Source organism: Salvia miltiorrhiza, chromosome 8 (assembly GCF_028751815.1).
Source record: "Salvia miltiorrhiza cultivar Shanhuang (shh) chromosome 8, IMPLAD_Smil_shh, whole genome shotgun sequence".
NCBI lineage: Eukaryota > Viridiplantae > Streptophyta > Magnoliopsida > Lamiales > Lamiaceae > Salvia > Salvia miltiorrhiza.
Genome location: NC_080394.1, coordinates 36,414,183 through 36,436,037, shown reverse-complemented (window position 1 = coordinate 36,436,037; position 21,855 = coordinate 36,414,183). Strand labels below are relative to the sequence as shown.

The 21,855-nt window shown below is 37.3% G+C and overlaps 1 protein-coding gene and 2 long non-coding RNA genes across 13 annotated transcripts; 2 read left to right on the top strand and 1 right to left on the bottom strand.

Moving 5' to 3' along the window:
- Positions 1-262: 262 nt before the first annotated feature.
- Positions 263-21,312, bottom strand: LOC130996554 (uncharacterized). Of its 11 annotated transcripts, none has more exons than XM_057921834.1 (16): positions 21,037-21,312; positions 20,816-20,917; positions 20,404-20,463; positions 3,582-3,729; positions 3,366-3,494; positions 3,192-3,282; positions 2,994-3,114; positions 2,822-2,914; positions 2,700-2,741; positions 2,541-2,608; positions 2,303-2,476; positions 2,012-2,230; positions 1,839-1,931; positions 1,647-1,739; positions 1,140-1,497; positions 263-777 (listed from the first exon to the last, which is right to left on the bottom strand). In XM_057921834.1, exons 8-15 carry the CDS (start codon positions 2,853-2,855, stop codon positions 1,165-1,167), a joined length of 1,056 nt encoding a protein of 351 aa, XP_057777817.1. In that variant the 5' UTR covers positions 2,856-2,914; positions 2,994-3,114; positions 3,192-3,282; positions 3,366-3,494; positions 3,582-3,729; positions 20,404-20,463; positions 20,816-20,917; positions 21,037-21,312; the 3' UTR covers positions 263-777; positions 1,140-1,164. The 11 variants fall into 11 exon arrangements, 10 of the variants coding, with proteins under 10 accessions (XP_057777817.1, XP_057777820.1, XP_057777814.1 ...); XM_057921837.1 differs by lacking the exons at positions 20,404-20,463; positions 20,816-20,917; positions 21,037-21,312 and adding exons at positions 3,865-4,399; positions 4,977-5,271; positions 5,354-5,458; XM_057921831.1 differs by lacking the exon at positions 3,582-3,729 and having other exon boundaries at positions 21,037-21,311.
- On the top strand, positions 9,236-12,212 carry LOC130996557 (uncharacterized). The gene is made up of 4 exons (XR_009092665.1): positions 9,236-9,555; positions 9,636-9,691; positions 11,159-11,204; positions 12,042-12,212. It is a non-coding gene; the product is annotated as an uncharacterized LOC130996557 (long non-coding RNA).
- Positions 15,140-18,156, top strand: LOC130996556 (uncharacterized). Its single transcript, XR_009092664.1, has 4 exons — positions 15,140-15,459; positions 15,540-15,595; positions 17,062-17,107; positions 17,946-18,156. It is a non-coding gene; the product is annotated as an uncharacterized LOC130996556 (long non-coding RNA).
- Positions 21,313-21,855: the final 543 nt, after the last annotated feature.

The following is a 21,855-nucleotide window of genomic DNA, read 5'->3' as shown; positions in this document are numbered from 1 at the left end:
TCCTCACATATAGTATTATGTGAGCAAAACTTGATTTCCTCACATTAATGCTTATGCGAGGAAAAAAAATCCTCACAAATAGTCTTATTTTTCATCACAAAAACCTCTAATTGTAAGTTAAAAATTCCTCACAAATAGTCTTATTTTTCACCACATCTCTAATTATAAAACATATACCACTAATTTTAAAACTTATACCTGCTGCTTGAAATTTTGTGACACATACCTCAATTTAATAATATATATATATATGTTTCCAACCTTGCACCATAACAAATATTTATTAATGGCACATAGTAATCTAACAAGACCTATACAAATCCAATCCAAATCACTATACACATAGCAAAAATCAAAGACATAAAAGGTGAAGTAAAATGCAGGAAGCCTATAGCTTCAGTATGTATAATAGTAACTATCCTGTACCTGTAGACTGTAGTATATTTCCAGCATGAATTAAATGGCCAATCAAGGCCTTATTCCCATCCCTCCATGCAAGAAATAATTGAAATACAACAATGTCCCAAAAGAGAGAAAACAAGGTGAAAGGAGAATTTAAAGAGGGAGAAAAAGAGCAACAAGTCCATGTCTCTTCCTTCCTATATCTTAGAATGAGGAACTCGATAGCTACTTCTTCCAGACAGCGTATCTGTTACCACTAGTTGCCAGTGTCCATTCCTTTCCAGAGGGAGACCATGATCCATCCCCAATCTTCATGCCTATTTTATCCCCGATATTTGTAGCATACAGATTTGGCTGCAGTATGTACACATAGCCCTGTGTATTATACCATCTATTAAAACATAATAGAAAGCTTTACTTAAGAAAAAAAAAACAAAAAAACACAACAATCTTTCCCAAAACAAAAGGAACTTAATTTGAAAATATAATATGGAGAAATGCAGGTGCAATTTCCATGATGCTAAAACAGAATGTCTCCCATATGATCTACTGAATCTTCGAGAACATTCTTCTCATACCACAAGACTAGAGTAGAATAATTCCCAAAATCCTATATATGGAAGTAGAAACGTATACAAACTCATATAGTTTATTCATTCCAATTGGTATACTATTATACCAGTTGTTCCATTCCAAATCACTACATGATCTTGAAGAGAGAGTGGGGGAAAGATTACCTGAAGAAGCTGCAAATACTGATATTCAAAAATCAAGAGGAATGTTTGGGATATGTTGTAAAATTCCCTGCATTTTGGCAATATCACTTTCCATCTTGTCCATCTTTTTCCTTTGCTCAGTATATGCATTTGTGAGGTTGACAATCTCTGACTTTGCACTTTCGAGTTCCAACAATATCTCCTTCAAATCAATGCCAGCAAAGACATTTGATTCGCGACTACGAAGAACTTGCACACCATGTCCCATTCCTTTTATGTACCCTGATCGGTGTCCAAGTACAGCTTTCACAATTGAGGGCTCTGCAAGTGCTTCATTGTCCTGTTCTGCTGCTTTATTTTTCATGTCAATCATCTCATTCTGTGAACATACATGATTCAAACAATAAGTGATGTAAAGAAACACATATGTCAAAATAATATCAGTGCTAATATTTAAGTCAAAATTGATGAACTAATGCAACATGTAGTAAACCTTTATTTAAGGCAAAACTGGTATTTAAGACTCACATATTTAGATTCAGCGACAATATCAATGAATTCTCCTCTCTTTGACTTGCTCACATGTGTCTTTCTAAAGAGCTCGATCTCACTTTTCTCAATCTTTCACAAATAAATGCAAGCAACAAGAGTAACAGATTGTAAGTCACCCATAGAATTACTTATAATGGTTATTGATAAGTGAGCACATAAACAACGTACCATTTCCTTGTAGTGATTGAGCATTGTTCTTTTTCCAGATGTGTGATTGAATGGTTTCTTCTTACGATTTGCAGTGTTAATGCGTGACTTTTTCTATAACATCACAAATAATATTTAGAAAGACACTTCACACTATAAGAAAAACATTGAATAAAGAAACTATTAACTCGAACCTGAAAGTCATTATCCTCAATGAAATCACATGCCTCCAACCATTTTTCCATTGTCAAGTCTGGCCTTGGACATACATTTCTGGGATCAATGTCATCGGAAAGTAGATTATTATAAAGCTTGTGCAGTGTGCACCTCCATCTTGTAAAAGCATTTTTGAACTTATTGTTGATTATTCCTTGCACTCTCTTGTCTGACCAATCTTCAATTTCAAACCATTCCTGAAAATCAAAGAAAATGATCACATACATCTTAATGGGAATGACAAATAAAACAACAATAAGTATACTTACAAAAAGTCGGATATAACAAATGGCTTTACTATCCTCTGAAACATTGCCCCACCCTGTGGCTCCTTTAATATCAGCATCAGTTCTTACTATAATTCCAATTCCATTACTCAAATCCATATTGAATGTCAATGCATCAGTTTCTCCAGGAAGAAACAAAATCTTGTACTTGCCATGCTGAAAAATATCATGAAAAATATTAGATGAATTGCAAATAATAACAAATTGGCACAATTGGTACCTTTTTCACTTGTTGGTCTAGTTTTTGGCCACTTGCGGGACCACGACCTTGCTTTTGATGACTCTTCCCTAATGACCAGTTTATGCTTTTATGAGAATCGTCAGAGAAATAAATGAATAATGACTAGATACGAACAATCTCTTTTAGTCAAACACTTACTCGTATTTTGGGTGTTCTCGTAAGTTGTTGAAGAACAATTTCCTGCGTGATAAAGTCTTAGATAACTCACTGAATCTCATGTGATTCATCGTGTCATTTATGTGTTTATGTTTTGATCTTACCAGGAGCCTGCTCAAGTATATCCGAATTTGTCATTGGTGATTGCACTTGAGAAAAAGGTGATCCAAAAATTCTTCTTTTAGAACTTCTCAATCCTAGAAGAAAAAAATGACAATTATATAGCATAAGTGTGAACTAAAGAGTTTCATAATTGTAGCATAAGAGTTTTATAACCTGAAGATTTGGAGCAGTCCTGCCTATACAAAGATTTAGATCAGTCCCTTAGATTCTTTCCTTTAGCAGTAGATTGGGCATTGATTTGTTCAAACAATACGGTAAGTCTATCCTTAGTTACCTAAATTAGAATACATGTTAATGATCTAATATATTACACATTGAAGCTTTACATATTAATAAATATGAAGTTGTTACCTTCCCAACAATCTGCCCCATTTGAACATCATACATTATAGCATCCTCGATTTTTTTCGCCATTTCAGGGCTGTTAGTGCTATTTGAAGAACTGCATATGTAAAACTATGTAAAATTCACAAAAGATACATGATGTTCATGCTAGTTTACAATATCAAGACATGCTCAACTCACGTGTTGCCATTGCTTCAGAAGTTAAGATTTGAATAAGAGATGGTTTACCGCCCAACTCGAAAAAGAGAGCTTCATTCCCCTGTTTTTGTTTTCCTAATACTTCACTCCTCTGTTTCTGTTTTCCTAAAACTGACATCATTGAAAAAAAAACTATTCCTAAGCACTTAAGATAGATTGAATATCATAGAAAGTTTAAAAAAAGTGAGGACATAGTACCTGAAGCTTCAAGTCCATCATCTACAGGACATGTTACACAACGTGATGTCGTTCTTCCAGCTTCACTACTTGAAGCTTTAGATCGCTTCAGTGACTGCAAAATTCTTGCTCTCTTCATACCTCCGACACCTTCAGGCCCTGACGACATCTAATTTATTTATAAAAAAAATTAGAACAAGACGAGAAAAATTAGCAGTACCAATACCTAATCATAATGAAATCAAACTGTAATAAAATGTGTGTATGTTGGAACCATAATATGAAGCCAAAATATGAACTATACCACCAATTTCTAAGATACTACATATCAAGATCATCATTGCTATCAATTAGGTGTTGAGACTCTACATCTTCGTCGGTTGTCACATAATCGGAGTCAGTCCCATCATTCTCTTGAGCTAAACTTTCCCAGCATTCTAATTCAACTTCTTCATTCACATCATCCTTATTATCATTCCTAATCTTATGGAATAGAAGCTCGTCAACTGCAATAGGTTCTAGATCATCTCTCACGAGCTTTTCTGAAATGAATTCATCTTCATATACTTCACGAACACCATCAGATTCAAAGTCCTGCAACGGATCTTGTGAGTGAGAAGAAATAACATTACTATCTTCAAATTGTTGTGGTGAAAGATCCCATAAATGTCTATATTGTACTCTTTGCACTAATTGCCAGTTCTTCCCATGTTTCATATCATTAACATAGAAAACTTGTTTCACATTGATAGGCAGCACAAACGGATCTTCTTTATACCACCTTGACCCCACATTAACGCTTAGGAAATGCTTATCTACTTGTTTTGTTTTCTTGCTCCCTGTTGGTGAAGCATGAAATCAACGCTTAATCTAAAAAGCAATAATCGAGATAGGATTTACGTGGTTCAGTCGTTAAGACCTACGTCCACGGGAGATCTTCGAGTTCTTCCACTATATTTCGAGATAATTACATTTTACAAGTGTTGCTTAGAAATAAATCCTGATCCTAATGCTAATGCTAACCTTCTATTTATAGATGTGAGAGTGAGCCCTAAAGGCCTTAGGCCCATGAACTCTAATAATTGGATTTAGGCCCTTTAATGCCTTAATACACCTTAGTCTTGATTTGACCCATCTACGCTGTCCTTCGTTGCCCGTGTTGAGTAGCTCCCTTGAGCTGCGCAGGCGAGTCTGTGCTGTCAAGTAACTTGGGTAGTCTGCGCCGCCAAGTCCCTTCGTCTGCGCTGTCAAGTCCCTTCGTCTGTGCTGCCGAGTCCCTTTATTATCTGAGGTCTCCAATTAAACCTGCGCTGGTTGGCTTCGTTCAATAAGAATAATAATAACAATAATAGTAATCAAGTAAGATGTTCTTGTATTGCTAAGCACAACGCTGATGAGTATTCTAGTCCTCATCACCTGTATTAAACCACTCACATTGAAATAGTATCACTCTACGATTACCAAGATATACCAACTCCACAACTCTACTTAGAAACCCAAAAAATTCCATCACACTATTGTTATAATTCCCTTCTACAACTAATCCACTATTTTGCGTAGTACGGTATTGATCGCGATCTTTTGTATGAAAACGAACTTCATTCACCATGCAACCAGTGTAACATTTCGTATCAAGTCTAAAAGGTCCATTTGCCAGAGCCCACAATCCTTCTGTAACATTTGAAACTTTTTTACTCCGCAAAGAATTAATCTACATTATAAGTCATATTAGTTCAAACCTATATTGTTTCTCCTGAATCGTAGCATCATAATAAGATTAAAGAAATCCTTACATGTTTCTTTAGCCACTGTGAGAATTGTTTTAATTCAAAATCGGTCAGTTTGAATTCACCGGCTTCTTCTAATGTGACACTTCGAATTTCAGCCTTATAGATTCTGTCAAATATAAAAATAGAAAAGGAAACAAGTAGTATCAACACCTTATAAGTAATAAAATGAATTAACATAAATATGACAGATTATTTATTAAATGCGATTTTATAAAAAAAGAGAAAACGAAAACAAAAACCTAAACCCTTGAAAGCACAGGAGAGCAGACTAAGGGCCGAGCCTCATTAAAACCTTCCTACGGAAAACCCCATGGGAAAAACCGCAAGAAGGAAAAAGAGTACCCGTCTAGAAAAGATAAAAGAACGAAGAGTGGAAAGGAAGGTTTCGGGAACTCCGGCCTAACCATCGTCCCCAAACCAACCCGGCTCAGGCAAGAAGAGCGTAAGCAAACAACCTGAATAGGACAGAAGGTCGGTGAGACGCCGTCGCCAACTGCCCCCAGAAAGAAACGAACCAAAAGAGCAAAAGGCCGGTGAGACACCGTCGCCCAGTGGCCCACTAAAAGATAAGTAACGTGAAGATTATGGCCGGTTAAGCTCCGTCGCCATAAACTTTCCCACGAACCCGGGACCAAAAAAAGAAGAAGCCGAGGTGCCTCGGCAAAGAAGAAGAAGATCCAGTATAGGCCGGTAAGACGCCATCGCCTACACCGGGTCGACCAAAAGACCCACGTCCAATAGGCAGGTTGGAAGATTACCCGGCCGGTTATACTCCGTCGCCGCCAACCTTCTAACTTTATGCTACCCACCAACAAACAACGTAACAGCGAGAGGAGCTCCCAACGGGCAAAAAGAGTGATTCCACGGCCAGTTATATGTCGTCGCCGCAAATCTCCCTTATGTCCATCACACGAGGAGCTCCGCCAAGACAAATCAGACAGCGAACTCGAAGGGGCCCTGACCACCGAAGAGCTGCCCCGCTCACCGCTGCTCTGGATCGGGAACACCCAACCGCTCCAGCACCCATCCCTGCAACAGACTATCGCTAGATCATGCTCATAACTGAACGTCCAGTTCAGACTATGGTGGCCTCCCTGCGCGTAGCCCGTCCTCATCAGAACGATCCAGCCATGAGTCATGTTCTTATCATAAGTCCACTGCTGGATCTCCGTGATCAGCAGCTCGAAACTCGTCGAAAAGAGTAACCCACTCACCTGAAAACCCCTGGTAATATGCCCAGCTCTAATCTGAGCCTCCGACAGCTCTGGCCCGACACGCCGCTCCTGAACTTCCTCTCCTGATCACGTCAGGTCTGACGTCCTCTCGGGTTATCTCTACAGTGTGCATTGGTTAACTCGTGCTCATAGCTGATGGTTCTGCTCTGCCCCTCACGTTGTGGACTCTTACCACAATCCCAATTCTTATCCAACTCAGCCAGCTCTGGAACCTTGCGCCCTTTACGATAATTAGCTTAACTCTCATCTCTGAACAAGTCCTCGCGCTCAGCCCTACCCAACACTCCAGCGCAGCTTTGATCAACCGGGGAATGCTGTCCAGAAGACCAACGAACCCTATCCTGCTTGGCACCAAACCCGCACAAGAAAAGACAAGCAGCACCCATCAAAATTTCATGCGAACGGCGCTATGTGTTGACATATCAAGAGCAGCCACCTTTTTAATATCATCCAAGGCGTAAGGCCACCAACCTTCAATACGATCCAGATTTGCCATCAAATTCGCCGGCTTATTTCCTTCCCGAAAGATATGAGAAACTTGAAAGTTGATTTGAGAGATAAGCGTTAAGACATTCTTCCAATCAGCCAGGAAGCGCCAATGGACATTCGTCAAACGGGTTTGAAGAAGGCGGACCACGTACGTGGAGTCTGCTTCCAGCCAAAGTTGCTTCCAACCCCTCTGATGAGCAATACGGATCGCATGCATAACTGCCAGGAGCTCAGCTTCAAAAGCGAAACCCTTTCCTCCTTTAAAATGGAAGCAACCATGTACCCATCCCCAATTATCCCTGAACACTCCACCTGCAGCGATGAGGGCACCCGTGGCCGAGCCATCCGTGTTTACTTTAATCCAACTTCCCACCGGAGGCCACCAATGAACCTCCATCATCATCGGAGGTGGCCTAGCCCGAGTCGCCACCCCAATGCACCGAAGAATAATATAATCATTCCAAGAGTTATTCGAATGGCCAAGTCTCGAAAATTGAGAGTCCATCTCCTTAAAAGCGACTTTCAGGAAGCTCAAAATCATCTTTGGATGTAACGTCTTCTCGTCAAAGGTGACTTGGTTACGACAGTCCCAAACTTTCCAAATCATATTAATAATAGCAGCTTTCCAAAAGGCCGACACCAGCGGGCTAAAATCCACATTCCACGAAGCCACTAGGAACGAATGAATGTCTGAGCTCATTTCCAGGTCACGTTTGTCAAACCATCCCAGCATTTCGTTCCAAGCTGTCCGAATAGCAGTGCAATCCCAAAAAAGATGTGTCAAAGTCTCCTCGTCTTTACTACACATAATGCAGCGATTAGGGCCCTGGAACCCCCTTCTTCGAAGACAATCCAGAGTTGGCATTTTAGTGTGAATGATCCGCCAACAAATCAGTGATCTGCGAACTGATGAGCCTTCTCTAATTCCACCTCTTCACAATTGCATAAGATGAACTGATGAGCCTTCTCTAATTCCTAATCTGAGATAGACGGCCCAGACTTAATAACTCTACTCCTATCATGACCAAATGGGCGTACTCTCATTGAGAAAATTGAAAGATCTTCTACTTCTCCACATTGGGGGCCATCATAATTCCTAGTTCGCTGATTAAATCTAGTTTTGAATGCCCATGAGATACATCGACATAAAATTCAAGCTTTCCTTAACAATATATGCTTCTGCTATTGAACCTTCAGGACGAGCTTTATTGCGTACTGATCTTTTAAGACAACCTAAGTTCCTAAACACATAAAAAGATAAATAAAAAATTATAACATGTTGCAAAAATTGTAAAATTAGCTAATGAAAAAGAGTAAAAAAAATCTAACCTTTCAATTGGATACATCCAACGAGGATGCACTGGTCCAACAATCAAAGCCTCTTGAGGCAAGTGAACAGCCAGATCTACCATAACAGTGAAGAATGCAGGTGGGAATATCCTTTCCAACTTACATAATATCAAAGGAATATTTTTCTCTAATCGTTCTACATCTTTTACTCTCAATGTCTTAGAACATAATTCCTTAAAAAATTCACCCAACTCACAAAGAGCATCATTTACTTCTTTGTTTAAAGAGCCACGTATATGTAGTAGCCCGCTCTTTTATTTAATTTTTATTAAGATCAGTGATTGTTATATTGCATCTTCAGTTATGGTAAATCCAGTGTTTAGTTATCAACTAATTCAGCTCAGAAATCTGAATTTGATGCCATTGCGTGATATGATCGCAATTGAATTATTGAAGCATTCAATAATTTATTATCCAGTTTAATAACTGACTTAGCGAAGTCAAGTTATTAAATTATATGCGATAGAAATATTATTTCTATTATTTACTTGGAAGTCGTGATCTAATTCCGAATTTAAGAACGAGTTAAATTAGATATTTAATTCGTAGAGAGTTATAACGAAGCGTCGTTATTTAGTAGAACCCAATATTAGTTTTACAAATACTTGATTAATTAATCAAGGCAAGAGATTTTTATTAGTCACCTCAATTCTATTTACTTACAATCATCATTTTTTCTCACACTCCCTACGCTCCTACACTATCAATAGAGTATACAAAATCAAGAAATAAAATATGGATAGTACACGCATAGCAGCCCCTTTTCTTTAACTCTGCTAAGGCCATACTCTTTTCCCTGCAAAAGTCACAATTTAATATTTGAAGCCATGCTAAGATACAACTAGGATCAGACGCACCCTATGATGAGTACTCCACTTTTCAAAGTCTCACATGGAATTCCACTATTAGTCAAAAAAATATGGCAGCCACCAACCAATTTCATTTTTGTCAAAAGTTGCAGCAAAATTTCCACTTTTGCTGTAAATAGTTTTTCAAGTTTTGCAGGCTAATCTGCCTATAAATTGAGGGCTTCATAGAAGCCTGAAAATCACCAACTACGATTCCCCCTCCTTCCTTTATGCACCAAAAATCATAGAGAGTTTATTTCAGCTGCAATCTGGACCCCAAGAGGTAAGCTCAACTTAAACTTCTCCATTTTCTTCTTGAGTTCAGCCTGCAATGGTTAAGCAAAATCCACAATTATGTTTCAGTTTATTCACTCCTGAATTCATTAGCACAGCAGCCAACCAAGCACAAAACACACAAGGTGATTGCTAATCTCAATTTACTCTAGTTCATGCTACATGATTCACACCAACAAGTATGCTTATGTTTTAGAAAGTCAGAATAAAGAATTGAGATATATATGCATAATGGACTTAGCAAGGTCACGTTTCAGTAATACAGATTTACCCATGTTATGTAGAATGTCCTATGCGTTTATGATTCCTACTGGACTCTAAAAATTAGATGCTAACACAGTAGCAACCCCACAACGCCATTAATCCCTTGCACATATAGTATGTAGAACCAAGACTTCACGCAGATATAAGATGTTAACTTAGAACAGAAGAAAAATGGAAGGGGACTAGATTGATGTACCTGTTCAGTCGAACCGAGGGAACGACGACGAGCCCTTGCTGCCTCGCCGGAATATGAGTAAAGCAGCAACGGCGAGGTGAAGAGTCAGGCCCGTCGACTCCGGGCGAGCAGCAACAGCTCCAGCGGCTCCCGTCGACCCAAGCGGCGGCAGCGATGTTGGACTTCGCCGGAATCTAATTGCAGCAGCGGCTGCCGATTGCTCTGCCGGAGGAGAAAATCGAGCGAGAGAGAGAGAGAGATGTGAGCAGCGTTCTTTTTCTTGAGAATAGAGAGAGAGAGAGATTGATTTTTGAGGAATGAGTTGAAGGATTGTGAGAAAGAGAGAGATGCAGCGTGAGTTTTGATAATTAAGAGAGAGAAGGAATATTTTGCTTTAATAAAGATAGAGAGAGAGAGATAATTAAAAGTGTGTGTGTGCGTGTATGATTCTAAAAAAAAAGGGGGAAAAGGGAGTTTGGGGTTTGGGCCGGGTTTGAGCCGGGTTTGGGCCGAATTTTTGGGCTCTCTTATTGGGTCCAGTTCATTTTATTTGTTGGGCCGGAGATTAATTCATTGGGCCATCTTTTTATTTCTATCTGGGCCGAATTTATTTAATGTTCTTTGGCTGAAATTTATTTAATTCTATTGGGCCTGTTTCAGATTTATTTAGTTCAGCCCAGCTGTTAATTCGTCATTTGAGCCGATTAAATTGTCTATTGGACTAAGATTAATTCTTTCCAGTCCACATTAATTATTATTTGGACTCCTATTATTTATTAATAATGGGTCTCGAATTTATATTATTTGGGCTCCTACAATTTAATTGATTAAGTCCAATGAAATTTATTTAGTTAAGCCCAATGAGACTTATTAATTTAGGTCCCACTATTAATCCTAATTATATTTAATTAGTGATTATTTTTTTAAATAAGTAAGTTAGACTAATTCAAGATGAGTAGATTATTAAGATTAACTATCCGATTTCATAAAACGAGCTTTAATCCTATAGTTGGATTATTATTAGAAATTTCTCGGTTTATTATCTCAGAATAATAATTAACGGAATAAGAGTCATGCATAGTTATTTTATGCATTCGCATTTATTTGAGAATTTCCCTCGAATTAAAATCTTGTTTATTTTCTCGTATTAAAGGTCAAGCACAAGAGTTTAAGGCTTAGTCGTGAGTCTCTACTACCAGGTGGGCATTTCTTACGCATAAAATAAAAATGCTATTTAAGAACTATGTAACTTTCATGCTTTAAAATGCAAAATTAGATTTTGAAATGAGTTATGCTTTATTATGCTTAAATGAGTTAAACTTATTTCTCTTTATTATCTACGCTTGTCACGCTTTAATAATTTACACTATGCTATTTACGCTTAATTACGGCTTAAATTTTTATAATTTATTATTTATGCTTTGTTATGCTTTTAAGAGATTTACGCTTAAGTGAATTACGCTTTGTTACGCGCCTACGTGGTTCACGCTTTGTTACGCTTTAATGCTTTACGCTTATTATTTAACGCCTATGTGAGTTACGCTTTAATGCTTTATGCTTATTATCTAATGCTTATTTGATGCTAACAAGATCGATTCCTGAGCGGATAGCTATCTTGCCAGGATATATATATTTATTTATGCAACGCGACCGTGAGTCAATGAGAGGGTTGGCCGGTCAAACGTCCGTTGAGGGAGGCCTCCCTCAACGGTACGATGCTAGCGTCTGTTGGGGGAGGCCTCCCTCAACAGTACGATGCCGTGTCCGGTGAGGGAGGCCTCCCTCACGGCGCGATGCCTGTGTTCGTTGAGGAAGACCTTCCTCACGACACGATGCTTATTGATATGATTTTTGATGATGAGGAATGCACTTACGCTATTTATGAATTTGAAAATGATAAAGAACTTGAAAGAAGATTCATGTCACTTATATGATGCTGTGGTTGATGATAAAATGTTAAGCTTATAATTTAGTTTTTGGGCGACTGCCACTAAGTACTATTGTACTTAGCCCTGCATATGTTTATGAATGTGCAGGTTGAGCTGTGATGGATGATGAAGTGTTGCTGAGTGGAGCTTTTGTCAATTTGAAATTAGGCTCAGAAAGGATATATGTCTGCATACATGTATCTCAGTTATGTCTTTCGCTGCAAACACTGATTATGTTTTAGTCAAGTCTATAACTATGTCAATTACTCTCCACAGAAATATCTAATGCTTACTCGGGTTAATCGAGTATTTTTTTTTTATTATATGTGTCAATCCTTCAATGTCTTAAATTTTATTCCAAGAATAAATGCTAGATATCTATGTCTATAATCGAGTTATGAATGAGTCAAATGTGCCCTTTCTAACCCCGCTTCTTAAATCCCTCCCTTAGTCATGATTTCCCGGATTAGCTATCCTTAGTTAAGGCCGGTCGTGACAGAATGGTATCAGAGCGTTCATTTGCTCTGAGTCTAAGAATTTATTTTAGTCAAGCCTAGACTGGATCACTAGAGTGTCTAGAGTTCAGTCGACAAAGCTCAACACTTCATTGCATCACACTCAACGAAGCAGAATGGTAAGCTCTTCCAAGTTTTGAGTTGATGTTTGAAATCTTTTATAGCATTTGGCATGATCGAAAAGTGGGAATTGACGCGACATCAAAGTGTGTATCAGTCAATACTTAAGTTATATTGTTATTGAGTGAAATGACCGACGCAAGCACGATTAAGTATGACTATGGTATGAATTCCCATGAACATAGAGCTATTAAGTTAGGTGATCACCTCTACGACAGAACATAGAAGAAAACATAGAAGAAATTCAACTTTATCTTTTGGTGACTGAAGTGATGGCAGTAAGACAAGTGATATGTATAGAATTTTTATAAGCTCGTGATTTATATCCGCTATAAATCTCCATGACTTATGCCTAAGTATCAAATTGAAATGCTATTATATGCTTAATTTTTTTTATGACTCATGGATTTGGGATGCTAAGGACCCTTAAAGCTTACTACATCAATGTTGTCATTAGAGTCATGACTTGTTTACAAGTTATAACAAGTTAACCTTTACAAGAGTTCTTTTGAGGTTTGTATTATATTATGCTTGAGTGTATTAATTGACAAATCCTTGCTATCAGAATGCCGCCTAAGAGAGGTCGCCCTGTGAGAAATAATAACAATCGCAGAAACCATAATGCCATACCAGAAGAACCCCAAAATGATCAAGAACATAACCCACACCCTCCACCCCCAACTAGGAGAGTCGAGGAACTCTTTTTAAAATAAAACCCACCTACATTTGGTGGGACGAGCGAGCCGGCTGAAGCCGAAATTTGGGTGCGTGCAATGGAGCGCATCTTCAACTTCCTACGTTGTACTGATGAGGAGCGCCTCTCTTGCGTCTCATTCCAACTGACAGGATCAGCTGATTTCTGGTGGGAGGCACGTCGAAAAACTCTGACCCCTGAACAATGGGCAATTTATACGTGGGAAGATTTTAAGGCGGGATTATATGACAAATATATTCCGAAAAGCTATAGGAAGAAGAAAGAGACTGAATTCTACGATTTGAAGCAAGGAAAGAAATCTGTGGTTGAATACGATAGGGAATTCTGCAACCTGGCTAGATTTGCTCCACAACAAGTGGACACAGATGAGAAGATGGCAGAAAAATTTTGTGCCGGTCTGAGGCATGAAATTAGGATGACTCTAGCAAGCCACAGAGGACTCTCATACACGGAGTCTTTGAACAGGGCACTTGACATTGAAGCTGCAATGCCATCGGATAAGTCAGCTCCACCACTGACCTCGACGCCAAATAACCCACCAGCACCCTCACATACTCTCAAAGGGAAGCGCAAATGGGGCAACACTGAAGACAATATCAGTCAAGCCAACAAGAGAGTGTGGCAAGAAAATGAACAGGCCGAACAGTTTAATCAACAAAGGCATGAGGCACAGACTAACCCCGACCCAACTAGGGGTAACCGAGGTCAGCAAGGAATTTCACCTTGCCCCAATTGCGGTAAGATGCATAGGGGTATCTGTCGGGCTGGAACTAACGGGTGTTACAATTGTGGCCAAAAAGGTCACTACTCCACACAGTGTCCCAACAGACAACAGGGTTCAACAACTAAGCCCACCCACACCCATCCCTTACAAGCAATACGCGGACACCTTAAAATTCAGCCTCAAGAACAACAGTCACCACAACAGGGGGCAACTTATGCTTTTAACCAGGGACACTTGGAAGGTATGATAAGTTTATGAGAATACTTATCACTATCATGTTTAGTAGAGATGCTTTACATATCCTTGCTACCACACCATGCATGGTAATAATCAGCTTCGAGTGAGCTAAGTGCAATCTAGTGATAATCACACAACTTAGGATTACCATTGATATTCGCTTTAATCTAGTAATTGGAAACATCATATTTTATACCGAGATACTTAAAAAAAAAAACAATTTGCGATAAAGAAGTGTAGAAGATAAGGAACAAATTAGTTACCTTAAACATCTCAGAGTATGCAAATTTCGGGACGAAATTTTTGTTAAGGGAGGTAGTATGTAGTAGCCCGCTCTTTTATTTAATTTTTATTAAGATCAGTGATTGTTATATTGCATCTTCAGTTATGGTAAATCCAGTGTTTAGTTATCAACTAATTCAGCTCAGAAATCTGAATTTGATGCCATTGCGTGATATGATCGCAATTGAATTATTGAAGCATTCAATAATTTATTATCCAGTTTAATAACTGACTTAGCGAAGTCAAGTTATTAAATTATATGCGATAGAAATATTATTTCTATTATTTACTTGGAAGTCGTGATCTAATTCCGAATTTAAGAACGAGTTAAATTAGATATTTAATTCGTAGAGAGTTATAACGAAGCGTCGTTATTTAGTAGAACCCAATATTAGTTTTACAAATACTTGATTAATTAATCAAGGCAAGAGATTTTTATTAGTCACCTCAATTCTATTTACTTACAATCATCATTTTTTCTCACACTCCCTACGCTCCTACACTATCAATAGAGTATACAAAATCAAGAAATAAAATATGGATAGTACACGCATAGCAGCCCCTTTTCTTTAACTCTGCTAAGGCCATACTCTTTTCCCTGCAAAAGTCACAATTTAATATTTGAAGCCATGCTAAGATACAACTAGGATCAGACGCACCCTATGATGAGTACTCCACTTTTCAAAGTCTCACATGGAATTCCACTATTAGTCAAAAAAATATGGCAGCCACCAACCAATTTCATTTTTGTCAAAAGTTGCAGCAAAATTTCCACTTTTGCTGTAAATAGTTTTTCAAGTTTTGCAGGCTAATCTGCCTATAAATTGAGGGCTTCATAGAAGCCTGAAAATCACCAACTACGATTCCCCCTCCTTCCTTTATGCACCAAAAATCATAGAGAGTTTATTTCAGCTGCAATCTGGACCCCAAGAGGTAAGCTCAACTTAAACTTCTCCATTTTCTTCTTGAGTTCAGCCTGCAATGGTTAAGCAAAATCCACAATTATGTTTCAGTTTATTCACTCCTGAATTCATTAGCACAGCAGCCAACCAAGCACAAAACACACAAGGTGATTGCTAATCTCAATTTACTCTAGTTCATGCTACATGATTCACACCAACAAGTATGCTTATGTTTTAGAAAGTCAGAATAAAGAATTGAGATATATATGCATAATGGACTTAGCAAGGTCACGTTTCAGTAATACAGATTTACCCATGTTATGTAGAATGTCCTATGCGTTTATGATTCCTACTGGACTCTAAAAATTAGATGCTAACACAGTAGCAACCCCACAACGCCATTAATCCCTTGCACATATAGTATGTAGAACCAAGACTTCACGCAGATATAAGATGTTAACTTAGAACAGAAGAAAAATGGAAGGGGACTAGATTGATGTACTTGTTCAGTCGAACCGAGGGAACGACGACGAGCCCTTGCTGCCTCGCCGGAATATGAGTAAAGCAGCAACGGCGAGGTGAAGAGTCAGGCCCGTCGACTCCGGGCGAGCAGCAACAGCTCCAGCGGCTCCCGTCGACCCAAGCGGCGGCGGCGATGTTGGACTTCTCCGGAATCTAATTGCAGCAGCGGCTGTCGATTGCTCTGCCGGAGGAGAAAATCGAGCGAGAGAGAGAGAGAGATGTGAGCAGCGTTCTTTTTCTTGAGAATAGAGAGAGAGATTGATTTTTGAGGAATGAGTTGAAGGATTGTGAGAAAGAGAGAGATGCAGCGTGAGTTTTGATAATTAAGAGAGAGAAGGAATATTTTGCTTTAATAAAGATAGAGAGAGAGAGAGATAATTAAAAGTGTGTGTGTGCGTGTATGATTCTAAAAAAAAAGGGGAAAAAGGGAGTTTGGGGTTTGGGCCGGGTTTGAGCCGGGTTTGGGCCGAATTTTTGGGCTCTCTTATTGGGTCCAGTTCATTTTATTTGTTGGGCCGGAGATTAATTCATTGGGCCATCTTTTTATTTCTATCTGGGCCGAATTTATTTAATGTTCTTTGGCTGAAATTTATTTAATTCTATTGGGCCTGTTTCAGATTTATTTAGTTCAGCCCAGCTGTTAATTCGTCATTTGAGCCGATTAAATTGTCTATTGGACTAAGATTAATTCTTTCCAGTCCACATTAATTATTATTTGGACTCCTATTATTTATTAATAATGGGTCTCGAATTTATATTATTTGGGCTCCTACAATTTAATTGATTAAGTCCAATGAAATTTATTTAGTTAAGCCCAATGAGACTTATTAATTTAGGTCCCACTATTAATCCTAATTATATTTAATTAGTGATTATTTTTTTTAAATAAGTAAGTTAGACTAATTCAAGATGAGTAGATTATTAAGATTAACTATCCGATTTCATAAAACGAGCTTTAATCCTATAGTTGGATTATTATTAGAAATTTCTCGGTTTATTATCTCAGAATAATAATTAACGGAATAAGAGTCATGCATAGTTATTTTATGCATTCGCATTTATTTGAGAATTTCCCTCGAATTAAAATCTTGTTTATTTTCTCGTATTAAAGGTCAAGCACAAGAGTTTAAGGCTTAGTCGTGAGTCTCTACTACCAGGTGGGCATTTCTTACGCATAAAATAAAAATGCTATTTAAGAACTATGTAACTTTCATGCTTTAAAATGCAAAATTAGATTTTGAAATGAGTTATGCTTTATTATGCTTAAATGAGTTAAACTTATTTCTCTTTATTATCTACGCTTGTCACGCTTTAATAATTTACACTATGCTATTTACGCTTAATTACGGCTTAAATTTTTATAATTTATTATTTATGCTTTGTTATGCTTTTAAGAGATTTACGCTTAAGTGAATTACGCTTTGTTACGCGCCTACGTGGTTCACGCTTTGTTACGCTTTAATGCTTTACGCTTATTATTTAACGCCTATGTGAGTTACGCTTTAATGCTTTATGCTTATTATCTAATGCTTATTTGATGCTAACAAGATCGATTCCTGAGCGGATAGCTATCTTGCCAGGATATATATATTTATTTATGCAACGCGACCGTGAGTCAATGAGAGGGTTGGCCGGTCAAACGTCCGTTGAGGGAGGCCTCCCTCAACGGTACGATGCTAGCGTCTGTTGGGGGAGGCCTCCCTCAATAGTACGATGCCGTGTCCGGTGAGGGAGGCCTCCCTCACGACGCGATGCCTGTGTTCGTTGAGGAAGACCTTCCTCACGACACGATGCTTATTGATATGATTTTTGATGATGAGGAATGCACTTACGCTATTTATGAATTTGAAAATGATAAAGAACTTGAAAGAAGATTCATGTCACTTATATGATGCTGTGGTTTGATGATAAAATGTTAAGCTTATAATTTAGTTTTTGGGCGACTGCCACTAAGTACTATTGTACTTAGCCCTGCATATGTTTATGAATGTGCAGGTTGAGCTGTGATGGATGATGAAGTGTTGCTGAGTGGAGCTTTTGTCAATTTGAAATTAGGCTCAGAAAGGATATATGTCTGCATACATGTATCTCAGTTATGTCTTTCGCTGCAAACACTGATTATGTTTTAGTCAAGTCTATAACTATGTCAATTACTCTCCACAGAAATATCTAATGCTTACTCGGGTTAATCGAGTATTTTTTTTTATTATATGTGTCAATCCTTCAATGTCTTAAATTTTATTCCAAGAATAAATGCTAGATATCTATGTCTATAATCGAGTTATGAATGAGTCAAATGTGCCCTTTCTAACCCCGCTTCTTAAATCCCTCCCTTAGTCATGATTTCCCGGATTAGCTATCCTTAGTTAAGGCCGGTCGTGACAGTATACCAGCGGGAATGAGTCGTTGAAGAAGAATATGACAGTCATGTGACTTTATACCAGTCAACTTTTTTTCCTTCACACTTCTAGAGATATTTGCAGCATATCCATCAGGGAGCTTGACAGATTTCAAAAACTCCAAGAATTTTTCTTTTTCAGTAGATGATAATGTGTAACATGCCACTGGCTTTACAGGTTTGTTATCAGTTCCACGTATTCTCATGTGCAACTCTTCTCTAACACCCCAATCACGCAAATCTTCACGTGCTTTTTCATTATCTTTTGTTTTTCCATTAATGTCAAGTAGTGTCCCTATTATATTGTCACATATTTTTTTTTCAATGTGCATGACGTCAAGACAATGTCTGATTAATAAGTGACACCAATACGACAACTCAAAAAAAATACTTTTCTTCACCCAATTTGCTTGATTACTTTGATTATCATTCCGCTTTCTTTTCCGATTCAAAGTTGGATGTTTTCCCGGCTTACTAAATTTATCCAACAAACTATCTAGCCATGACAGCACATCATTACCAGACAAATCTATGGGCCTCAACCTATGTTCCTCCTTACCATTAAAAGATGTTCTATCCTTGCGCCATGCATGGTTCTTGGGCAAAAAACAACGATGCCCTACAAAGCCAATTTTTTATCTTAATTGCTCTGATCGAGTTTGGTTCAAACAACAAGGACATGCCAATTTACCCATTGTTACTCATCCCGAAAGTGAACCATACCCAGGAAAGTCACTAATCGTCCACATAAGCGCATCATACATCTGAAAAGTTTCTTTACTACAATAATCATATGTTTGAAGACCTATGTCCCATAAATCTTTCAACTCATTGATCAATGGTCTAAGATAAACATCAATATCCTTTCCTGGAGAACGTGGACCCGGAATAAGCAATGACAACATAAGAAATTCTTCTTTCATGAACATAAAGGCCGGCAAATTATAAGCAATAAGTATGACGGGCCACATGCTATATGAATTGCCTAAGTTCGACCAAGGGGTAAAACCATCAGTAGCTAGACCTAATCTCACGTTCCTAGGATCTTGAGCGAATTGAGGAAATTTTTCATCAAAGTGCTTCCATGCCCGAGAATCAGCTGGATGCCTCATAACACCTTCTTCTACTTTTCGTTTATCTTTATGCCATCTCATATTTGACGATGTTTTACCAAACATGAAAAGTCTATGTAACCTTGGTTTTAACGGGAAGTGTCTTAAAATTTTATGAGGAGTTTTCCTATCTTTACCCTTAATAAACTTCCATCTTGGCTCATCACATATTGGACATTTTTCTTCATTCTCATTCTCCTTGTAAAACAATGTGCAATCATTTTTACACACTTCTATTTCTTGATAACTTAGATCCATCTCATCTAAGACTTTTTTAGCTCCATAAAATGAAGATGGAAGTGTATTACCTTCAGGTAAGATATCTTTCAAAAGCTCAAGCAACATATCAAAGCTTTTATTGTTCCATTTGTTCTTTACTTTGATATGCATCAACTTAATAACAACTGACAACAATGATTCCTTACAACCCTGATACAGTTTAGTGCTTGCATTTTTAAAAAGCTTTGTAAAGCATTCTGATTCTCTTCCCTCAAGCTCACACAACATATCATATATATCTTCATTCAATTCACTTGTCTCATTATCAATAAGATTATCATCATCGCTGCCACTCTCACTATCATCAAATATATCAACTATATCCCCATGGTATATCCATTTAGTATAACTGTTAGAAAAACCATTAAGGTGTAGATCACGCCTAACTTCCTCGAATGTTTTCAATCTTGTATTAAGACACAAACGACAGGGACATCGAATCATATTATCAGGCCCATTAACATTTTCTTTTGCAAAGTTAATAAATGATTCCACTCCTTCGATGTAAGTTTTAGAAAATCTATTATTATCATTCGTCCAACTTTTATCCATGAGATAGTACCTACAAGCATATATAACATTTAGATTATCTACAATACCAATCCAACATTTCAAATATGCAGCAAAAACAATCACTTAAAAGAACATAATAATGCAATCATACCTTTCTCTGTCCAGATCGTTTCAATATGGGGAAAGCTGTGAAGTTGCTGAAAAAGTGTGCCTAAACCATATAAATTTTTGAGAAAGTTAAATTCCCCAAAAAAATGTGTGTTCCTTTATATCAGTTTACATAGAGTAAATTATTTGATGCATCATACTACACACACCAGAGGTGTATTTCATGCATTATACCTCACTCTCATCATCATAATTTTCGGACAAATTAAGAAAAAAAAATATAGAGGCAGGAAATCTCATAACATTACAATCGAAAGAAGAGTAAAAAGTAAAATATCCGTCTGAAAAAAAACCCCTCCATCTCAGGGAAAGTAAGCCACTGATAACATATAAACTTCAGTCACTAAATAAAATTAAACTACAGGTACAACAGAAAGCCACCAAAACAAACTTACCCCAAAAAGTTGTTTCCACACTTTAAGTGCCTCAAAATACAAAACAAATGGCCTCAGATCCAGAAAAAAATATGTATTCGAATGTATGTATCACTGCATGTTCTAAAAATAAAAATAAAATTAGGAGAAATATAGGAGGAAAAAAGTGAAATTAGAGGCAACAATATATAGATAATAGATCGACTCAGTTAACAATATAGAGAGAGTAGTGGAGAGATTACCTTGAATATTGATCGCAAGTCTCTTCTCATCTTCTTCACGTAAATTGAAATAGGAAAATCGGCAAATCAATGCAGAAAATATGTTGTTAGATTGAGAAGAGAATGACAAAGATCGAGAAGATATGAGAGATGATTGCCTTTTTTTGGTTTGAAGTCAGATCGAGATTCAGATATTGAGAAGATTGTGAATTTTAGTTTTGAGAAGATGAGATGATTGTTTTTAATTTTTGAAGTTAGGGCCGACAATGGCAGATTGAGAAGAAAGCATTTTTTCTAATTAGTGTTGACAGGTGTAAAAAAAAAAAAAAAAAATAGTTTTGACTTTTTGCAAATTAGGACTTAACTTTAGGATAATTATAAAAATAACCCCATCTTTTCTTTTTGTTTGTTTCGAAATGATATTTCCATTTGTTATAGTTTACTTTTACTTAGTTAGAAAGATTAGAATAAAGCAAAACTTAATTAGTAAGGAAATTAACTTTCGTCACATAAAATATACATATGTAACAAAAAAAAAAGTTGTTGTTAAAGATGGTTACAAATAGTTAATTTTTTTGTAGTGATATATTATTACATGAAAATGCATAAAACATTAACTACAAATAATCATTTTTGCAAATACATTTTTTTTAAAAAAAACCCTAAACACTAAACCCTAAATACTAAAACACTAAACTCTAAACATCATTAAACCCTAAACACTAAAATCAAAACCCTAAAATAAATTCTAAACACTAAAACCTATATACACTAAAACACTACACACTAAAACCTAAAAACTAAACCCTAAATACTAAAACACTAAACTCTAAACATCAT

Bases quoted from the DNA above. Each gene is read 5' to 3' on its own strand.
- LOC130996554 (XM_057921834.1), bottom strand. From the start codon at position 2,855: ATGACAAATTCGGATATACTTGAGCAGGCTCCTG. The intron at 2,477-2,540 runs GTACCAATTGTG...GATATTTTTCAG, and splicing joins TAGACCAACAAGTGAAAAAG to CATGGCAAGTACAAGATTTT. The intron at 1,740-1,838 runs GTACGTTGTTTA...TATTTGTGAAAG, and splicing joins TCAATCACTACAAGGAAATG to ATTGAGAAAAGTGAGATCGA.